The following is a 19,532-nucleotide window of genomic DNA, read 5'->3' on the forward strand; positions in this document are numbered from 1 at the left end:
GTATGTATGTATGTATGTATGTATGTATGTATGTATGTATGTATGTAAATACATGGGGGCTGGCCAGATGTCTCAGTGGGTAAAGGCACCGATGTTGCCAAGCCTGACAATCTGAATTCAGTCCCTAGGACTTTCTTGGTAGAAGAGAGAACCGGTTCCCAGAAGTTGCCCTCTGAGACAGACAGACAGACACGCACACACACACACACACACACACACGTTTTTAAATGTTCAGCAGGAAAGTGTTTACAGTAAGAACCAGCACTGTCTCAGCCATTGCATCTGTGCCTGGTTCACAGGGCCGCCTCTGGGTCATTTGAGGGTCCCTGCCCTACCAGTGTTTTCTCTGGGCACTGACATGAAATGCTCACACGACCATCCTTTTCCATCTGGAAACTCTGGGCTTGCTGCTGAGAAAAACCCGGCTTCCCCTCATCCTTGCCCTTCCATACACGCCCTGTGCTTTCCCTCCTCTGCGGTCTGATTACTTCTGCCACTGAAATAATATGCCTTCCCTGAATGTGGTGATGCACTCTTGTCATGCCAGCACACAAGACGCTGAGGCAGGGGGATCAGGATTTTAAGACTAGTCTGGGCTATGTAACAAAATGTCGCAAAAAGAAAAAAAAAATCAAACAGTCAAACTCCATTTGGGCTAAGGTTATATAGTTCGCAGTGGTCTCGGCTGGGCGTCATCCACAATCAGAATAACAATACACTTTGACATCTTTTGTAAATGTCTGATATAATCCTTACTTTCGTCCTGTGTAGCTGCATACACACGCTTGTGTGCTGTTAGGGATGCAACCCAGGCCTTACACATTAGACATCGAGTGAGGAGCCACACCCCTAGCCCTGTGAGCCCCTATTGTGACCCTCTTTGCTCCTAGGAGGGACAGCAGAGTCCCATGCCCACCCTATCACACACCCCGCCACGCCATCTGTGCCGCATTCAGGTTTCTGAGGTCAAGGCTGATGACGTGTATGTTCTGTTTAGTAGCTGTAAGTCTCCATGAGTGCTGGTGGCTCTGGCCTTGAGGCAGAAGGGTTAACCTGTACCCCTGCAGGATCAGGAGAGGGAGGGGGCTGCCCTTGCCTTCCCTTACCTGTGGGTCAGATGCTGTTCACAGGAGGATGTCAGGATGTCAAATGGGCCAGTCTTTCTTCTCTCTATTACAGTCATTTATTTTTGTGTGTTCGTGCACGCCGCCATAGCACTCATGAGGGGGTCAGAGGACAGCTTGTGGAGCTCCCGCTCCTTCTACCATATGGTCCTGGATGTTGAGCTCAGGTGGTCAGGCTTGGTGGCACCCTTAGCCACTGTGCCACCTTCCTGTCCTTCCTTGTATTCTATTGTGTACTTGCAACCCATGGGTTTACAGTCTAATTTGCTTCATATTTTAACCCTTTCTGTCTGTTTCTTAAAACGGGGTCTTACTGAAGTAAACCCAGATTCCTTCGAACTTCTAATTCTCCTGCCTCATCTTCCCCTGTGCAGGATTACAGGCATGTACCATAGTACCTAACTAGACTACATATTTCTTAACACAGCTTTGTTTGCTTATTTTCTGGAGTTTCTCATATGTATTATTTTTGCCTGATGTGTAATATTCCACCGACTGAAGTACCATAATTTGTCATCTCTGTATCCTTGGATTCTTACGTTTCTACTTTTGCAGTCATGTGAATGCTGCTGTAATTAATGTTCTTCTCCATGTATCTCAGTGCATTTCTTTCTTACGTTTGAGTGTCAGGAAAGCTACTCTTTCTAACCAACCTGTTGCCCCAGGTCCTTGCCACCGATTGCCCTGCAGGTCTGCCTTTGACTAAATTCGATCATCCTAAAGTAGATGGAAAAGGCGATTCTCAGGCAATGTCTGACTTCCTCTCCCCAGACTCTGAAGAAAGGCTGATCCGAAGATTTGAAGCTGAAGACATCTCCAACTACACCGCCCTTCTGCTGAGCCAGGATGGCCAGACGCTGTATGTCGGGGCCCGAGAGGCCCTCTTTGCTCTTAACAGCAACCTCAGCTTCCTGCCGGGCGGCGAGTACCAAGAGGTGAGAGACCTCAGAGGGCAGCTGGGCGGGTGGAGAGGGGTGGTCAGAAAGCCCGGCCTGCTGGTCAGGAAGCTCGGGTCAGGGAGGAGCATCGCTCTGTGCCCCCCCTCCACGCCCGTGCACCCCTATTTCCCTTCTTCCTCAGCTGCTGTGGAGCGCAGATGCCGAGAGGAAGCAGCAGTGTAGCTTCAAGGGCAAGGACCCGAAGGTGAGACCCAGGGAGGGGAGGGGTCGGGTAGCACCCTGAGCAGATACAGCCAAGTGTTACAGAAAGGGCAGAGCCTGCAGAGAGCCAGAGTTGGGCTTGAACCCCAGCCCCAGCCCAGTCCTCTTTGTGGTCTTGGACAAGTAGGTTGATCCAGCTGAGCCTTGCTGTTCCTACCTGTAAGATGGGGCTAATGTGCCTGTATCCCTGGGTAAACTCGTGGGTCAGGCCCCTGCCACATTAGCCTTAACACCAGCATGAACTGGGTGAGGTGCTGACTCTATCCATGAAGAGTCTCCCCTGGAAAGACAAGTCTGGCAGATCCTAGTTTGGTTTTGGCCAAGACATTAGATGGGGTCTAGCCCAATCCAGGGTTCTCCTTCAGGACTTGCTGCCATTCCCAGAGGCCTCCAGGTCCCAAATGGAGCAAGTGACATCCAAGGCCTTGAGGTCAAGCCCTGGCTGCTCCCAGCCAACCATGCTTCATTCTGCAAACAGTCAGCAAGTACTTGTTGGCAGTGTGGGCATGGAACACAGTGCCTTCCACACTAGACAAGTGCTGTGGCCGTCAGCCTCGCCCCAGCCCCTCTTCAGACATGTGCTGCACTGTTAGCTCCTAGAGACATCATGAAAAAGTGAAACATGCCTGCAATCCCAGAACTTGGGCAGGAGGAGTAGTTCAAGTAGCTCAAGGTCATCCTGGATCACAGAGCTGATTGATGAGCTGAACTCCATAACATCATTTCAGAAAGCTAAAAATTGAAAGAAAAACCAATGAAAGATCAGTTTATATGGCAGAAAAAAAAATACGTATGCCTTTAATCCCAGTGCTTGAGAGGCAGTGGCAGGTGGATCTCTGGGAGTTTGAGGCCAGCCTGGTCTACAAAGTGAGTCCAGGACAACCAAGGCTATACAGAGAAGCCCTATCTCAAAAAAAAAAAAAAAAAAAAAAAAAAAAAACGAAAAGAAAGAAAGCAAAGGCCACCAGGTTTAACAGGCTTTAGAGGAAGATGAGGAACCTGACCATGAACTACCCAGAGAGTAAGCAAGCAGGATTTGGGTCTTACTTCTGCTGGAAGGCTGAGCAAAGTGACATGGCCCTGCCGGTGTTTCTTGCTTTATTTTACAGAACCAGGGATCAAAGCCAAGGGTCTAACACATGTTAAGCAAGGGCCCTACCACTGAGCTACACCCGACTCTCTGTTTCTGAGGCAGGTTCTTACGCTGTAGCCTAGACTGGCCTTGTAACCAAGGCTGGTCTTGAACTTGTGACCCTCCTGTCTCAGCCTCCTGAGTAAATGGGATTATAGACTTGTGCCACCAGATCTGTCTTGCCTGTGTTTTAAAACAATCACTCAAAGCCAGGCATGCTTGCGCCTACTTATAATTCCAGCACTTGTAAGGCAGAAAATTACTAATTCCAGGCTAGCCTGGGCTACGTGGTGAGACTCAGTCATAAATAAAAATAAGCAAATAGGTCCCATTGTGTACATGCTAGAGACTCTGGGACTGGACACAGTGGTGGCCACTGAGTCAGTCCATGACAGTGCCTCACCTAGGGTACTCTCCACAAAGGAGGTGAGAAATGGTCTGATTCTGGGGTTTTGTCTGTTGAAAGTTTAGCATCCAGGAAGGCACAGGGTTTGAGAGACACCGAGGCAAGGCCCCCCCCCCCCCCCCGGAAAGACGGCATGGAAATGGTCTAGTGGTTTTGGGGCGTCAGCGAAACCAATTTGGAAATTACTATTTGACACCTTGTGGGGATGGCATTTGTGCCAGTTGGGTGAGCGTTCCTGCTGCTTTGCCTTCTGTTTGCTCACTGGTTGAAGAGGACTCCCAAGAGGGCCAAGGCACAGCAGGAGGTGGAATTCCCCTCTCTAGGGTGCCCTTCACCACAGAGAAGGAGCACTTGCCAGTCTGGAAACTAGCTGAGCCCTAGGATTCTCTGCAGTGGACTCTGCCAGCCAGCTCCTGTTTTCCCTATTGTTATCCCCCAACCCCTAGCAAAGGCCCTGCCCCCAGGCAAGGCTTTGGCTCTGGGCAGGAGGCCTCTGCAGTGCCCTCTGGTGGCACACGTGGGCCTGACATTGTCTTCTTCCCCACAGCGAGACTGTCAAAACTACATCAAGATCCTCCTGCCACTCAACAGCAGCCACCTGCTGACCTGTGGCACTGCAGCCTTCAGCCCCCTGTGTGCCTACATCGTGAGTTCCCTCCTCAACCCTGGGGCACAGCTTTCCTGCCAGGGGAGCTCTCTAGCCCTGGCTCCTAGTGAAGGAGGAACCTCGGGGCAGGCTTCTAGGTAGCATCAGGCTCTCCAGACCCTTGAGCCCATCACCCTGGCTGCCCCACACCCTAACATGCTCTAGCAGAAGGTGACCTTAAGGCTGTGTTTTGGAACACAGGCCTTGGAGTGAGAAATTCCTGGGTTTGGCCTCCCTCGGTCCTGCATTACTTCCCAAGTCACACGTCTTCCCTGCCCTCTGGGAATTAGTGTACACTGCACTGGTGTGGTCACGTAGACTGTGGGGTACAGAGAACACAGACTTTGGCCCCTGCGCATTTCCCTGCCGGGCACTTCCTTGTTACGCGCCTCAGCCCTTAGCCACTTACCTACTCCCCCACAGAACATAGCGAGCTTCACGTTAGCCCGAGATGAGGCCGGCAGTGTCCTCCTGGAGGATGGCAAGGGCCGTTGTCCCTTTGACCCCAACTTCAAGTCCACAGCCCTAGTGGTTGGTAAGTTGTGGCACAGCCTGGGTGCTTTTGGGTGCTGGGGAACTGGAAGATGCACAGGGCAGGAGGACTGGATCTGGGGGTGTGTTTGGGCTCTGAGTTATGTGTGTCCCAGGGCTGAGCTGGTGTGGCCATGCTGTGCTGGTTCCCAGAGGCCATCGAGTGACCCTGGGCTGCCCTCTTCCAAGTTCCTGCTTCCGTCTAGGCAGGATGGATGGGGTTGCGGTCACTGTGGGCCCTGAGTAGGGCATAGGGCCTGGGCCAAGGCAGCCATTCCCATGGGAACATTCTCTTGGCAGATGGTGAGCTGTACACTGGAACAGTCAGCAGCTTCCAGGGAAACGACCCAGCCATTTCCCGGAGCCAGAGTTCCCGCCCCACCAAGACCGAGAGCTCCCTCAACTGGCTACAAGGTAGAGTTCTACCTCGCTCCACTGAGCAGCCTCCTGGCCCTTGGGAGGGGACATTGCCCCAGAGGTTCCTGGACTGACTGTGTCCCCTCCATTGAACTCTGCAGACCCCGCCTTTGTAGCCTCAGCCTACATTCCTGAGAGCCTGGGCAGCCCGATAGGAGACGATGATAAGATCTACTTCTTCTTCAGTGAGACAGGCCAGGAGTTCGAGTTCTTTGAGAACACCATTGTGTCCAGGGTTGCCCGAGTCTGCAAGGTGAGAGGTGGGGGTCAGGCTCCTCCACCCGAAGGGCAGTTGACATCTGTGACCTTCTAGAACCATTCTCTGGGGAGTAACAGCTCAACCAGCTACCTGGCTCTCCTCTTCCTCCTCCTCCTCCTCCTCCTCCTCCTCCTCTTCTTTCAGTTTTTTGAGACAAGGTCCCACTTACATAGCTCTGGCCACTCTGGAACTCACTATGTAGACCAGGCTGGCTTCAAACTTACAGAGATCCACCTGCCTCTGCCTCCCAAGTTCTGGGATTAAAGGAGAGTGCCACAGTGCCTGGCTGGCCTCCCTTCTTTTAATTGAGAAAATCTCATGTTGAATATAGGGGTGAAGGTGCACACACCCCCCAAATCCTGACACTCATGCAGCTGGGCACTGGGGATCTCAAGTGTAAGGCTATCCCGGACAACATGACAAGATCCTCTCTTTTTATATTTTTAGGGCTTGGCTGGCTTCCAAGACAGGCTTTCTCTGGGTAGCCCTGGCAGTCCTGAAACTCTCTCTGTAGATTAGGCTGTCCTCCCACTCAGAGATCTGCTTGCCTCTACCCATAAGATCCTATCTTAGGCCAGGCTGAAGAAATGGTTCAGCAGTTAAGGGCACTGTCTGCTCTTCCAGAGGTCCTGAGTTCAATTCCTAGCAACCACATGGTGGCTCACAACTATCTACAATGGGATCTGACGTCCTCTTCTGGCGTGCAGATAAAGCACTCATATACATAATAAACAAACAAAAAAAGATCCTATCTTAAAATTTAAACTGGCAGATTTTCTCCTAGGGTCTCATGTAGCCCAGGCTGGCCTCAAACTTACTGTGTACCTCAGGATGACCTTGCACTTCTGATCTTCTTGCATGTGTTATCATACCTGGTTTATATGGTGCTGGGGATCGAGCCAGAATTATAAACTACATCCCCTTGGAAAAGCGGTCCCCGGCTTTCTCCTAAGCTGAAAACCCAGGAAGTTTCACATAAAAGTGCCCTACAAGGTACAGAAGAGCATATGTTCTTGAGTTCCAGCTTCCTGGTTCCAACTCTGCCCCTCATCTGTTAAATGGCAGTGACGACACAACGTCAGAGCTGTGCCGTGGATTAAAGTCTGCCGTGTGAAGCTCTCAGGATCCCTACCATCCCTACAAGAAGGAACCATTGATAACATCAGAGTGTCCTCTGCTGATCTGTTCAAACTAATGTATTTGTGTTGATGTAGTTACAGAACTGAGTTGTGCTATTTCAAAGTGCTTTCGGCTCCCTGTTTGCTCATTATTCAGTCATGGTCACCTTTCCCTATTCATTCATTCATGTCTATGTTCATTGAGTTGAAGTCCTCCTGTACTCCCTGGCAAACTCCTAGACTGGAGTAATCCTCCTGCCTCATCCTTATGAGTAACCTGAAGCTTCAGGTTCCTGTCACGCTGGGTGGCATCATGCCACATCTCCCGTTGTCCACAGTAGGGAATGCATTTTCCCGATGGGAAACGTGTATTTCTCCCTGGGTTTTTACAGTTTCAAGTGCACATCTGCCCTGGCTCTCTCTCACTTTCCATCCTTCCACCGTGCCCCCACTCATGGCCCTTGGCTTGTGACTGAGCCAGCGCTTCCTCCTCTTCTTCAGGGCGATGAGGGTGGAGAGCGGGTGTTGCAGCAGCGCTGGACCTCCTTCCTCAAGGCCCAGCTTCTGTGCTCCCGGCCTGACGATGGCTTCCCCTTTAACGTCCTACAAGATGTCTTCACCCTGAGCCCCAACCCCCAGGACTGGCGCAAGACCCTTTTCTATGGGGTCTTCACCTCCCAGTGGTGAGATGCTAGGATTTAGCTGGGGACCGGAGGGTAAAGAGTGGCTAGACCCCACTGGTGGCACTTTGAACATCGACTCTCAGCTCAATTAACTTGGCTGTTTGTTTGGCAGGCACAGAGGGACCACGGAGGGCTCTGCCGTCTGTGTCTTCTCCATGGATGATGTGCAGAAGGCCTTTGATGGCCTGTACAAGAAAGTGAATAGAGAGACACAGCAGTGGTACACCGAGACCCACCCAGTGCCCACACCTCGGCCTGGAGCGGTAGGTGTCTGTAGTGTTGTGCTGAGTGGGTTCTGGGCATGGTCCCTAGACCAGGGTGAGAGCAAGGCTGTGTGGGCTCCGACAAACCACCAAGCTTTTCTGCATCTGTTTTTCTCACCTTTGAAATAGGCCTCCTGTCCTACCAAATTAGATGTCACCATGAATGACAGCACACCTCAGCTCTGTGCTGTCAGCCTGACTTCAGTGCTGTTGGGTAACCTTTTTATGCACTGTGTGAAGGTTGTCTGTGTATATTTAATTGTTGACTGCTGTACCAGCAGAGAGCTGAGTACTGGCCAGATTTTGGTATTGTTATTCTTATGGCTCATTACCGGCATCATATTTTATAAACGTACACCCTCCTCACGCGCTGCTTGGCTAAATAAAGATCTGACACCCAGTCACCAGGCAGAAAAGGAAAGGCAGGACTTCTGGGCTGAGAGAGGGAGAGGGTCTCTGTGAGAAGCACAGCCAGGGGAAGATTCACCAGCATGACATGGCAAGGCACAAACATACCAGAAGGGACAGATGTACCAGGGCTGTGAGAAAGAGGTGAAGAGTGGGCCACGTGGCAGGACCAAGTGACGGGACGTAGGCTGTCATTATTCCGGTTAGTTTGTATGAGCTAGCTTAGTGTCTGGCCAGCTGTAGCGGCTAAGCTGTTATAAATATGACTAAGTCTCTTTGTTTAACTGCTGGCTGGTCCGAGAAAGGCGCTCTGTAATGTATAGTGGTGTCGTTTTTAGTTAGTCGTCCATCTCAAAGACAGCAGTCCTTTATAAGCTGGGTTGACTCTGAAGTGCTGATCTTCCTGCCTCCACCTCCCAAGTACTAGGATTACAAGGGGACGCCACCATACCCAGCTCCGCACACTGCTATACAGTACTATTATTGTCCCTTTACTCTGTTCACCAACTCCACCCAGTCATCCAGACCCCAGCAATAGCCTTTCTTATATGCTTGAAACCTAAAGGGCTTCCCACAACGAAAACCTGACCCCAGGACATGAGAACCAACAGTTTGGTTGGGAGGTGATGCCGAGAAGCAGTGTGAGAGAATGGACAGGTGCAGGTAGGAGGCCAAGAAAGGGTGTGCCAGTGAGCTTTGACCACTGTGGCCAGCTGAGTCACACGCAAAGTTGTAGAGCCCATCTCAGACTTTCAGACTGATTGGGCTGACGCTGTTGTGTGTTCCGTTAGTTGAGGGTCACTGGATGTGTTAGCTCACGCACAGAGAAATCCTAAGGCAGAGAGAAGCAGGACCTGGGTAGGTATGGGAATTGGTTAGGCTCACTGTGCTGAGATATGATCAGCCCCAGCTTCCTGAGAACCCCAGGGTCAGGGGCCTGGGTACGACCCCAGGCAAGATGAGCAGTTGTACTTTTTGAGGCCTTTGTGCATATTCAGTAAGGAGCAATAGTCCATGGGCCAGCAGGGAACCAAAGCTCACATGTCAGGTGTGCCGTTGGACCGGGACTGTGCAGAAAGGTAGATGTGCCTTGATTTTTGGAGCACAGGGCATAGGGAAGGAAATCCTCCGACCCCCTCTGGAGACGGGCCTCCATGCTGACTCCTGTTCCTCATGCTTCTGCCCTCCTCAGTGCATCACCAACCGTGCCCGAGAAAGGAAGATCAACTCGTCCCTGCAGCTCCCAGACCGCGTGCTGAACTTCCTCAAGGACCACTTCCTGATGGATGGACAGGTCCGCAGCCACCTGCTGCTGCTTCAGCCACGAGCCCGCTACCAGCGCGTGGCTGTGCACCGCGTACCTGCCCTGCACAGCACATACGACGTCCTCTTTTTGGGCACTGGTGAGTGCTTGCAGCCCGGCAGGATTCAGTTTCGGAGGGAATGCATGCATGGCGAGTGGGTTCTGGGCGGTGGGCTCCACCAGGGCCTGAGTCATGTCCATGCCCCCAGGTGATGGCCGCCTGCACAAGGCAGTGACCCTAGGCTCCAGAGTGCACATCATTGAGGAGCTGCAGGTCTTCCCTCACGGACAGCCTGTGCAGAACCTGCTCTTGGACAGCCGTGGGGTGAGTGGGCCAGGGCATGAACTTAACCACTTCAGTTGTCAGCAAGCCAGCTCTTTCTCCCCTGCCCAAGCAAGATGGCCCCAGCTCCTGACCACCAACAGGATGCAGGGGGAACTCGTCAGAGGCTCCCTGGGCTGGCTGTCGTGAGCACGTGAGGGTAGTGTGACTGAATGATGGGCGCCTGTGCCTCCCTCTCACTCTGTGTGTTTGGCTGTGTAGGGGCTGTTGTATGCCTCCTCCCACTCCGGCGTAGTGCAAGTGCCGGTAGCCAACTGTAGCCTGTACGCAAGCTGTGGAGACTGCCTCCTGGCTCGAGACCCATACTGCGCCTGGAACGGCTCCAGCTGCAGGCTCCTCAGCCTCTACCAGCCTGATCTGGTCCCCAGGTGAGAATTCCCACAGTCGCAGTGACGCCTCGTCGTCCCTGAGCACCCACGTCTCCTCTGGGACCCCTGCGAGGTCTCATTCCCACCTACATCTCCGAGTGGTTATTTCTCGGTTCCTACTTCCCTCAGTGTGAATCTGGGCCGGATAGTCAGTGTTTGCCCTATCTGCCTGGAAAAGGGAACAGGATTTGGTAGTTGAAAACAGCTAGTGAAAGCTAGCTGGGCTATGTTGCATATCCTAGCTTTAAAAAAAAGGAGAAGAAAAGAAAGTTTTTGTTTTATATTAGACAAGGTCTTGGTCTGTAGATAGGGCTGGCTGGAACTCATGGCAATTCTCCTGCCTCAGCCTCTTGGGTTTTTAATTACTTTTTGTTTTTCGAGGGGAGGTGTTATTTGAGAAAGGGTCTCATGTGGCCCGGCCTCCAAGTCATTATGTAGTCGAAGATGACCTTGAATTTCTGTACTTCTTAGGTCCACCTCCCAAGTGCTAGGTACGTTCTGCTTTTATAGTGAAAGGAGATTGTATGTGACTTTTACTTGTAGTGATGTGTAGGGGGGGGGTTAAGGAGCTAGCTCAGTCAGTGAAGCACTTGCCTCAAAAGCCTGGGAATCTGAATTTGATTCCCAGCACGCACATAGAGCTGCCAGCCATGGTGGCAAGAGAGAGCCAGATGGACCCTGCAGTTCACTGGCCACCTGATCTGCCGTAGGTGGTAAACTCCAGGCCAGTGAGACCCTGCCTAGGAGGAGGCGTAGGGTGTTCCTATGGACGACACCGGGGCTGCCTTTCAGCCCGCACATGAGCACGCACACGCAGTCGTAACTGGAGATGCCCAGTCGGCCCTGCGGTGCTGAGGCTCTGCTCAGGGAAGTCCCGAACCTTTGGCTGTGGACCCGGTGCTCCACACCACACCAGGTTCCCTGCCTAGGTTCAAGTCTAGAGGGGGAAGGGAGCACCAGCCATGGGATTCTACCCTAGACTCTTGTACCCAGGCCATGGATCCAGGACATTGAGGGCGCCAGTGCCAAGGAACTCTGCAATATCACCTCAGCCAGGCCCCGCTCTTTTGTGCCAGCAGGTAAGATGCCCTGGAAAAGGTGAGCTGTATTGGCTTGGAAGACAACTCCAGGTACTTTTTGGTACAGATTTTTCCTCTAGTCCTACCAAAAATGGTCCAGATCAGTCAGTCTCAAGAATCGCCCAAGTTACCATCTATCTTAGTGTTCTGTTGCTGGGAAGACAGAGCGTGACCACAGCAATTCTTAGCAAAGAAAACATTTCATTGGGGCTGGCTCACAGTTCAGAAGTTTAGCCCCTTATTGTCATGGTAGAAAGCATGGCCGCACTCAGGCAGCCTTGATGGGAGATGTGAAAGGTCTACATCTGGACCAGTGGGCAGCAGGATGTCACTGGGCCTGGCTTGGGCATCTGAAACCTCAAAGCCCACCCCCTAGTGACACACTTTCTCCAGTGAGGCCACACCTCCCAATAGTGTCATTGCCTGTGAGCCTGTGGGGGCCGTTTGCTTTCAAACTACCACACCAGAGCACAGGAGGGCAGGGCTGAGCCTGGGACTGCCCGGGGCACCAGCCCCTCCTACCCCATGCCTATTCTGCCCACAGGCAAGCCATGTAAACAAGTCCAGATCCAACCTAACACAGTGAACACTCTGGCCTGTCCACTCCTCTCTAACCTGGCCACTCGGCTCTGGCTGCACAACGGAGCCCCTGTCAATGCGTCTGCCTCCTGCCGTGTGCTGCCTACTGGGGACCTGCTGCTGGTTGGCAGCCAGCAGGGGTTGGGGGTATTCCAGTGTTGGTCCATAGAAGAAGGATTCCGGCAGCTTGTGGCCAGCTACTGCCCAGAGGTGATGGACGACGAGGCGATGAGCCGAAAGGACCAGCGTGATGGTACCCCGGTCATTATCAACACATCAAGAGTGAGCGCACCAGCTGGTGGCAGGGCCAGCTGGGGTGCAGACAAGTCATACTGGAACGAATTCCTGGTGATGTGCACTCTGTTTGGGCTTGCTGTGGTGCTTCTGGTTTTGTTCTTTCTGTACCGACATCGGGATGGCATGAAACTCTTCCTAAAGCAGGGTGAATGTGCCAGCGTGCACCCCAAGACTCGCCCTGTAGTGCTCCCACCTGAGGGCCGGCCACTCAATGGTGTCGGCCCTCCTAGTACCCCGCTTGACCACCGGGGCTACCAGGCTCTGTCGGACAGCTCCCCGGGGCCCCGCGTCTTTACCGAGTCTGAGAAGAGGCCGCTGAGTATCCAGGACAGCTTCGTGGAGGTTTCTCCTGTGTGTCCCCGGCCCCGAGTTCGACTGGGCTCTGAGATCCGAGACTCTGTAGTGTAAGAGCCGACTTTAGATGTGGCCACCCTGGCCTCCGGGGACCAGTGAATGTTCAGTGGAGGCCAGCTAGACCTCTGCTCCTCACAGGGCACGACCATGGTACGCTGCCTGAGGCAGCTGGTAGCACAGCCCCGAGAGCCTAGCCAGCTGGTTCCAGTTCCTGGCTGAAGATGGGGCTGCCTACAGGGGCCAGAGGGCCCTTGTCTGTGTGGCAGGACTCTGCTACTTAAACTGAGCCCTTTGATTAAAACTGCAAATGTGAAGCCAGAGCGAGAGGGAAAAGAGATAGAGACAAGGAAGACTCCGACACAGCCACTCCAGTTCAGCCTGCTGGGCTCTTGGGGACTTACCCAAAGTGGCTTTGTGAGCCAGAGTTGGGACTCCCTCCCCCACTGGCCTGCTCTACCGCCTTACTCTGCTGCCGAGGGCTTCCCTTTCTCAGTGCAGAATCAGGGCCCTTGCTCCAGCCTCAGTCGCTGACACCCCGCCACACCACCTCAGGGACCAGAGGGCTAGGCTGGCTCTGCAGCCCTCAGCAGACCCCAGGCTCAGTTCCAGTTCCCGGATTTTTCCGGACTTTTCTGGCCTGTATCAGGCTGTGGCCTCGAGCAAGGGAGTGACCCCAGGGGAGTTTGTGATAGAAGACTGTTGCCTACTGCCTTTTCCCCAGTCAGAAGACTACCCTAACCAACCTCATCAGTCCTATCTTCCAACACAAGGACTTCTGGACCCTCTCTGGTTCTAGTTCACCCTGCCCTCACCTATCACTCTTAAGGGATACTGACACTGCCCATCACAAGGACTCTGAATTTATGTGGGTTTTATATATATATTTTTTTTTGATAAGAAGCACTTTACTTTCTTTTTTAAATAAAATCTGACAGATTATAGGTAATTGAGGTACTGACTCTTGAAGCACTTTGCTTTGTGTATATGTGTATACATGTGGAGGCCAGAGGCTGTCCTCCTGTATGGGATGTGAACGCGTGCATGTGTATGTGGAGACTAGAGGCTATCCTCGGAAACTGCATTCACCTCATTAGACAGGTCCTCATCAGCTTGGAGTTCACCATCAGGACAGACTGGCTGGCCAGTGAGCTCCAGGGACCCTCCTGCCTCTGCCTCCCCCGTCCTCATACAGGCAGATGCCAAGTGAGGGGTCTTCCCTAGCCTGACTCTGCTTTTGAATTTTATCTTTCTGGGGTTCCAAAACCATTTTCTAAAGGATGATGTCGCCCGGAAGTGTGGTTCTTATCAGAGGGGATCCCTTTCCTCTGTACCCAGTTCAGGGCACAGAGCAGGACTTTTCTTTGGCTTACCTACCATTCAGTAAATTCTCACACGTATGGAAATGTACTCGAGTATACAAAGCAGGGATGATCAGGTGCTCCTACAAGCCCAGTCTTGTGGCTAGTGTCACACAAGGAAGTCAAACTCTAAACCTTTATTACCAATTAGTAAAAACAGTGATGACAACAGCAGTGAGAAGGGGAAGGTCCTCCCCTGCCAGGGGGCCAGACGCTGCAGTGCCCTCTCCAGGCTGGGCCGGCACCGGCCCTGACACCGCAGGCATAACCTTGGCCACATTTCAGCAGTGGGAAGGTCTTGGACAGGATGTTGGTCCTCAGAAGGCATCACAGGACAATCTTAAAGGAGCTGCACAAGGGAAGCAAGTTGGGGGTGGCTTTTTTTGTTTGGTTCTGGGGGTCAAACCCAGGGCCTGATCTGTGTTAAACGTATACAGTCTACACAGAGCCACACTCTAGCCAAGTTGGGTTTTCTGATAGAAGAGGGCGGTACAGACCTTACCAATCACACCCACTTCTCTTCTTCCCACCCCCCAAGTTCTGGCTGGCCTGGGATTCATTACATGGACCAAGCTGGCCTTGCACATGCAATTCTGCCTTTGCCTTCTGTGTGCTGGGGTCAGAGACCTGCACCACCGGTTTAAGATTCTCGTTTGAGGACTGGGCATGTAGCTCAGTAGAGTACTTGCTTCATAGGTTTGAAACTTGGTGTTCGATCCTTGGCACCACATAAACTAAGCATTCTAGCACTCAGGAGTTAGAGAAAGGGAGGCCAGGGGATCAGAAGTCTACGCTACGTGCAGTGTCACCTGCCTTTAATACCAGTAATGGGAGGTAGAGGCAGGTGGAGTTTAAGGTCAGTCTCAGCTACATGAAACCCTGTCTCAAGAAAACAAAAATGGAGTAGGCTAGGATCCCTGTATCCACTCTGGAAGAATATCCTGACACATCCTTATAATAATATCTCAGAGTAGATGGGTATCAGAGTACAGGGAGCGCTTATCACACCTGGCAAAGTCCGGTGAGCGAGAGATGACATGCTGGAACTCGGAGAGATTGATGGTCCCATCCCTGTCAATGTCCGACTCTTCCAAGATCTGGGAAAGGGAGGGCTTTAGACTTCAGCCTCAACCCTGCCCACCCAGCATCCCCGGGCCCAGCTCACATTGTCAATGAGCTGCTTCATCTCAGATGCACTGAGCCGAGTGTCCTCGCCCTCTCCTGTGAGGCAGTTCACTAGCTGACTCAGGTCGTCTCTGTCCAGGGTCCCATCATCATCGAAGTCTAGGCAGCAGACAGGGAGCAACGGGGCATGCTCAAGAGGCATTCCACAGGCACACTGGCCCCATTTCCTGTGTGGGAAGGAGCGGGGTCCAGCAGTTCTTAGGGTGCTTACCAAAGATTCGGAAGGCATAGTGTGACTTGATGTCTGGGGTTGCTGTGTCACTGAAGACGCTCAGGAGGTCCAGGAAGTCCTCGAAACTCAGGCTGTCTCTGGTGGGGGACGTGGAGAAGACCATGCAGATTCGCTCCTTGAACGGGTTGGCCTAGGTAAGAAAGCCTTTCTGTGATTGTCACAGGGCAGCCTGGGTTACATACTCAGCCATCTCTTCTTTTGAGGCGGGGGTCTCATCAACCCAGGCTGGCTTCAAACTCCCGATCCTCCTGCCTCTACCTCCCAAGTGCTGGATTACAGGCATGCACCAGATGATTGATTCCCGTCTGGGGACTACAGGAAGCTGACTACAGTAGCACCATGGAGTTCAGACTCAACGGGGAGACTTTTGAGGCCAGCACACGGAGGCACACGAGGGAGCAGTAGGCCAGCCAGGGATGCTTCCCGGAGGTCTACCCCAGGCACATCACAAGTGGAGTCACAGCAGAAGGAAGGCATGCTAAGCAAGGCACAGGGTAACTTTCCATAGTCAAGTCTCTTCTACCCTGGGTTCCAAGGATCAAACTTAGGTCCGAGGGCTTACAAGGCAATTGGTTTTTTGTTTTATTTTTCAAGACAAGGTTTCTCTCTGTAGCCCTAGCTCTGTTGGAACTCACCCTATAGAACAGGCTGCCCTTGAACTCACAGAGATACGCCTGCTTCTGCCTCCCAAGCATTGGAAATAAAGTTGTGTATCACCCCACCTGGCACAAGGCAAGTGTTTTTTTCTGCTAAGCTACTTGGCTACAGCAAGCTGGTCATTTTAAAGTAGACTTAATCAGACAATTCTTTTGCTACAGAGCCAGGCTCTTTGCTTAAAAATTTCACAGCACACAGGTGTTATGGTGCACACTTTTAATCCCAACACTGAGGAGGCAAAGGCAGGTGGATCTCTAAGAGTTCAAGGCCAGCCTGGTCAACAGAGCGAGTTCCAGGACAGCCATGGCTACAAAAAGAAACCCTATGTTGGGGAAAACTAAAACAAAAAACAGTTATTATTCACAGCAAGCTGGGCACGGTGATGCATACCTGTAACACCAGTACTCATAAGGCTGGCAAAGGAGGACTGAAGTGAGTTCAAGGCCAGTGGAGGCCACATAGTAAAATCCGTATCAGAAAAGAAGAAATAGTGGGTTCGCTCAGTCAGTAACGTGCTTGCCATATAAACATAATTTTACTCCCCTATGAAATATGCATTCAGTCCCCAGAACTGTTGTTTTAAAAAGGGAAGAGTGGACCAGAGAGATGACTCCCTGATTAAGCCACTACTGCTCTTAGAGAGGACCCCAGTTCACTTCCTAGCACCTATGATGGGCAGCTCACAACCGCCTCTAACTTCAGCACCAGAGGATCCAAAACCTGCTGTGCTCCACAGGCACTGGCCCTTACATGTGTATATAGCCACACACAGCAATTACATATCATCATCGATGTTATCAAAATAAAGTCAGGGTGTGGTGGCACACGTGCGTAACAATCACTTGGAACAGCAGGAAGAGTTAGGGACTGCAGCAGACACAGGGTGGACACAGTGGGTGGAGGACTGAACCTTGAGCTCTGGAAGGCTGAGGATCTGCTCAAATGACACTCGGGCCTGCAGTGACTCCTCCATGGTCCGATGCTCCGGGGGAAGCAACTCACAAAACCGCCGGTGGGCTCTGGCGGAGAGAGGGGAACTCAGTGGCGCCCTCAGGCCATCAGTCTGTTTACTATGTCCACAGTCTGCAGTTTGAATGCCCTGTAAACCAGCTGTGTAACTAAGTCACATGCCTAGGGCTTCCAGTCAGGAGGCAATCTTCAGCCAGAACGGTAAGTCACACAACAACAGAAGCTTGGAGCCCCTTCTTAGGGTGGGTATTTATGGAGGAGACACAGTATCTGAAGGGACTCTAACCATGGCAAGCATGGGGAGCATGGCTCTGGCAGGCTTTGCCTTTCTCCTCTCTTCCTTCTGACTTGCTAAAAACCTACATTCCTAAAGCTAGCCCCCAGGGTCTATTCTCTTATTTGGCTACTTCATCTTCCTAGGGCAGACTACCAAAGTCCCATTATCAAACTATTGAAGTCCAGCAACCAAAGCCCCCTTTGGTTCACCTAATTAACATGCCCAATCTTTACCTTTATAAACTGCCATTTTCCTGTGTGTCACAAATGTTTCCTCTATCCAGAGACAGTCTTTTATCCTACTGGACAAGTATTCCTTCCCCTTGTTTCCTTCCCCTTCTTTCTCATCCTCTGTCTCCTGTCTTTGCCTCTTATTCCCTGCCCTCTGTCCCTCTGAGGCAAATAAATCTTCTTTGTGCTGAGAACTTGGTCTTGGGGGTCCTGAGCCGACACTTTCCCTTTCAGTATCAGGCATTCTTTGTAATGGTTCTGGCAGGAAAAAGGTATTTTAGAGCTATCTGTGATGTCTATAGATAGTCCCTTTGGCTTTCAGACTACAGAAACAATGGGCCCCAAGAAATTGGAATTCCCCAGTAATCTCATTTGAGAAGGATGAAGCCTCTTGTCAGTGAAGCAGGAAACATCTACCAGGAAGAGAGTTCACAGGGTTCTACTAATTTGTCAGATCACCTTTCATAAGAGACTAGAGCTGAGACCATGATGGGGTGGGGGGGGGACCTGCATCTTGACTAGGACTGCTCAGTTATACATACCTCTTGCCTTATATTTAAATATAAACCTCACATTAGCTGGTCATGAAGACTGGCTTGGAGGGAGGGGTTGGTCACTGGACTTCTTTGTTCCTTTTCCCAATGTGGCCACATTGTATACATTTCCTTTCTCTGCTTTTCAATACTGTCCCTTTAATTGGTTTACAGAAGGCAGGTAGCCCAGCCTAGCTGGTTAGACCACCTGTGGACTAAGTTCCTGGACCCTAACATTACAGTTACAATTTTAAAGACTCCAAATAAAATAATGGAGAGGTTAAGAAAGGAGCTATAGCACAGTGCATGGTGGCGCACGCCTTTAATCCCAACACTCAGAGACAGAGGACGGCGGATCTCTCAGTTCGAGGCCAACCTAGTCTACAAAGTAAATCCAGGACAGCCAGAGCTATACAAAGAAATCCTGTCTGGAAAAACCAAGACAGCAAAAGAAGAAGAAAAATGAGCTTTAAGTGACCCTAAAAAACAGGGAGAAAAAAAAATGTTATTTTCACTACAACGACCCTGTTTCAGTCACCGGCTCTTTCCTCCTAGAATTTCATTGCCATGGGGAGACCAGGAACCTAACTCGAGCGCCCTGGCCATCAAGTCACTTACACTGTTCTTTATAATGCTACCAGAACTCTCTGAAACCTGTTTCCTTGTTCTAGAACCTCCTCCCGAAGATTTAAGTAACATGGGAATCACTCAGCACCTCCTGGGCAAACGTTAACGGTTACTGAATTAAACAGGTAAAGCTGGGAGAAGAGCGAGCCAGACTCAAGGCTTCTTGTTTTTGCCAGAAGACAAAGTCCGCACCGAGCGGCAGTTCCTTCCACGAGAGCAGGAAGTTCGGCAGTGAGGAGGCTGAGTAGGCTAGCCGAGCTCAAACAGACCAAGTTTTCCTGGATACATAGAGGTGTTTGCATCCTGCAAAGTTGAGGCCCGGCCGGAGGCAAAATTTGCACTCTGGGCTTCCGGTTCCAGATCCACTGATCTTGATGCCGGTGAGGCACGGCCCCACCGTCGGAGGTGTCCGGTCCGCCCCCCACCCACTAGAAGGGCACCCCCAAAGCACCACCCTTGGCAATCCTCCCGAGGTGGAGGGAGGGGGTCAGGGTAGTACTCACAGGAGAATCTCCTGCTTGGTCAGAAACGTCAGGTCCTGAAAGGCAAATTCAGACAAGGGTCGGCAAGTCGCCCGAAAGCTACGGCCTCCCCGCCGCCTGCTCTTCCCCGAGCCCCACTTCTCTGCGCGGGCCCGCACGCGAGCTCCGCGAGAACTGGCGCCCCGCGCACCTGGTACTCGGCCAGCAGCTCCTTGGACAGGCGACTGCCCGAGCCTCCCATCGCCGCGGTGCGCGCACAGCTCGGCCAACTCTCCCCGGGACGCCGGCAACTTTCTCACTTCCGTCCTCGGGGCCCGCGTCCCCGCCCCGTCCCCGCAGCAACCGCCTCCGCCCCCGGGCCCGCCCCTGCCTACGATGCCCTGGCACCCTGGGCGAGGCTCAGCCGGCCAGCTCCCGGCTCCCCGCGGGCCCAGGCGAGCTGGAGGCAGGGCCCGGGGAGGAGCCGGACGCGCCGGGGCGGGGCCCAGGCCTCATGGCCCCGCCTCCCAGTG

At 52.3% G+C, this 19,532-nt stretch overlaps 2 protein-coding genes across 2 annotated transcripts in view; one reads left to right on the forward strand and one right to left on the reverse strand.

Annotated features, from left to right (window-relative positions):
* Positions 1-13,420, forward strand: part of Sema4b (semaphorin 4B) — a 25,851-nt gene extending 12,431 nt beyond the window's left edge. The window contains exons 2-14 of the mRNA XM_055623057.1: positions 1,896-2,059; positions 2,205-2,267; positions 4,370-4,468; positions 4,892-5,003; positions 5,300-5,413; positions 5,518-5,669; positions 7,295-7,476; positions 7,589-7,739; positions 9,340-9,550; positions 9,660-9,775; positions 9,995-10,161; positions 11,155-11,240; positions 11,785-13,420. Of these exons, the coding sequence (XP_055479032.1) occupies positions 1,896-2,059; positions 2,205-2,267; positions 4,370-4,468; positions 4,892-5,003; positions 5,300-5,413; positions 5,518-5,669; positions 7,295-7,476; positions 7,589-7,739; positions 9,340-9,550; positions 9,660-9,775; positions 9,995-10,161; positions 11,155-11,240; positions 11,785-12,524 (2,357 nt within the window). The 3' untranslated portion in view covers positions 12,525-13,420. The remainder of the gene's footprint in view (positions 1-1,895; positions 2,060-2,204; positions 2,268-4,369; positions 4,469-4,891; positions 5,004-5,299; positions 5,414-5,517; positions 5,670-7,294; positions 7,477-7,588; positions 7,740-9,339; positions 9,551-9,659; positions 9,776-9,994; positions 10,162-11,154; positions 11,241-11,784) is intronic.
* Positions 13,421-13,950: 530 nt separating this feature from the next.
* On the reverse strand, positions 13,951-19,336 carry Cib1 (calcium and integrin binding 1). The gene is made up of 7 exons (XM_055623058.1): positions 19,211-19,336; positions 19,042-19,076; positions 16,813-16,921; positions 15,225-15,375; positions 14,994-15,112; positions 14,837-14,925; positions 13,951-14,177 (listed from the first exon to the last, which is right to left on the reverse strand). The coding sequence occupies exons 1-7, from the start codon at positions 19,259-19,261 to the stop codon at positions 14,156-14,158; spliced, it is 576 nt and encodes a 191-aa protein (XP_055479033.1). The 5' UTR covers positions 19,262-19,336; the 3' UTR covers positions 13,951-14,155.
* Between the last annotated feature and the right edge of the window lie 196 nt (positions 19,337-19,532).

Source organism: Psammomys obesus, unplaced genomic scaffold, assembly GCF_907164565.1.
Source record: "Psammomys obesus unplaced genomic scaffold, mPsaObe1.curated_primary_1811, whole genome shotgun sequence".
Lineage (NCBI taxonomy): Eukaryota > Metazoa > Chordata > Mammalia > Rodentia > Muridae > Psammomys > Psammomys obesus.

Excerpts from the sequence above, each read along its gene's own strand:
- Cib1 (XM_055623058.1), bottom strand. The coding sequence starts at position 19,261 with ATGGGAGGCTCGGGCAGTCGCCTGTCCAAGGAGCTGCTGGCCGAGTAC. Across the intron at positions 19,077-19,210 it reads AGCTGCTGGCCGAGTACCAG|GACCTGACGTTTCTGACCAA; the intron begins GTGCGCGGGGCG and ends TTTGCCTTTCAG. Across the intron at positions 14,926-14,993 it reads TGAAGCAGCTCATTGACAAT|ATCTTGGAAGAGTCGGACAT; the intron begins GTGAGCTGGGCC and ends TCCCTTTCCCAG.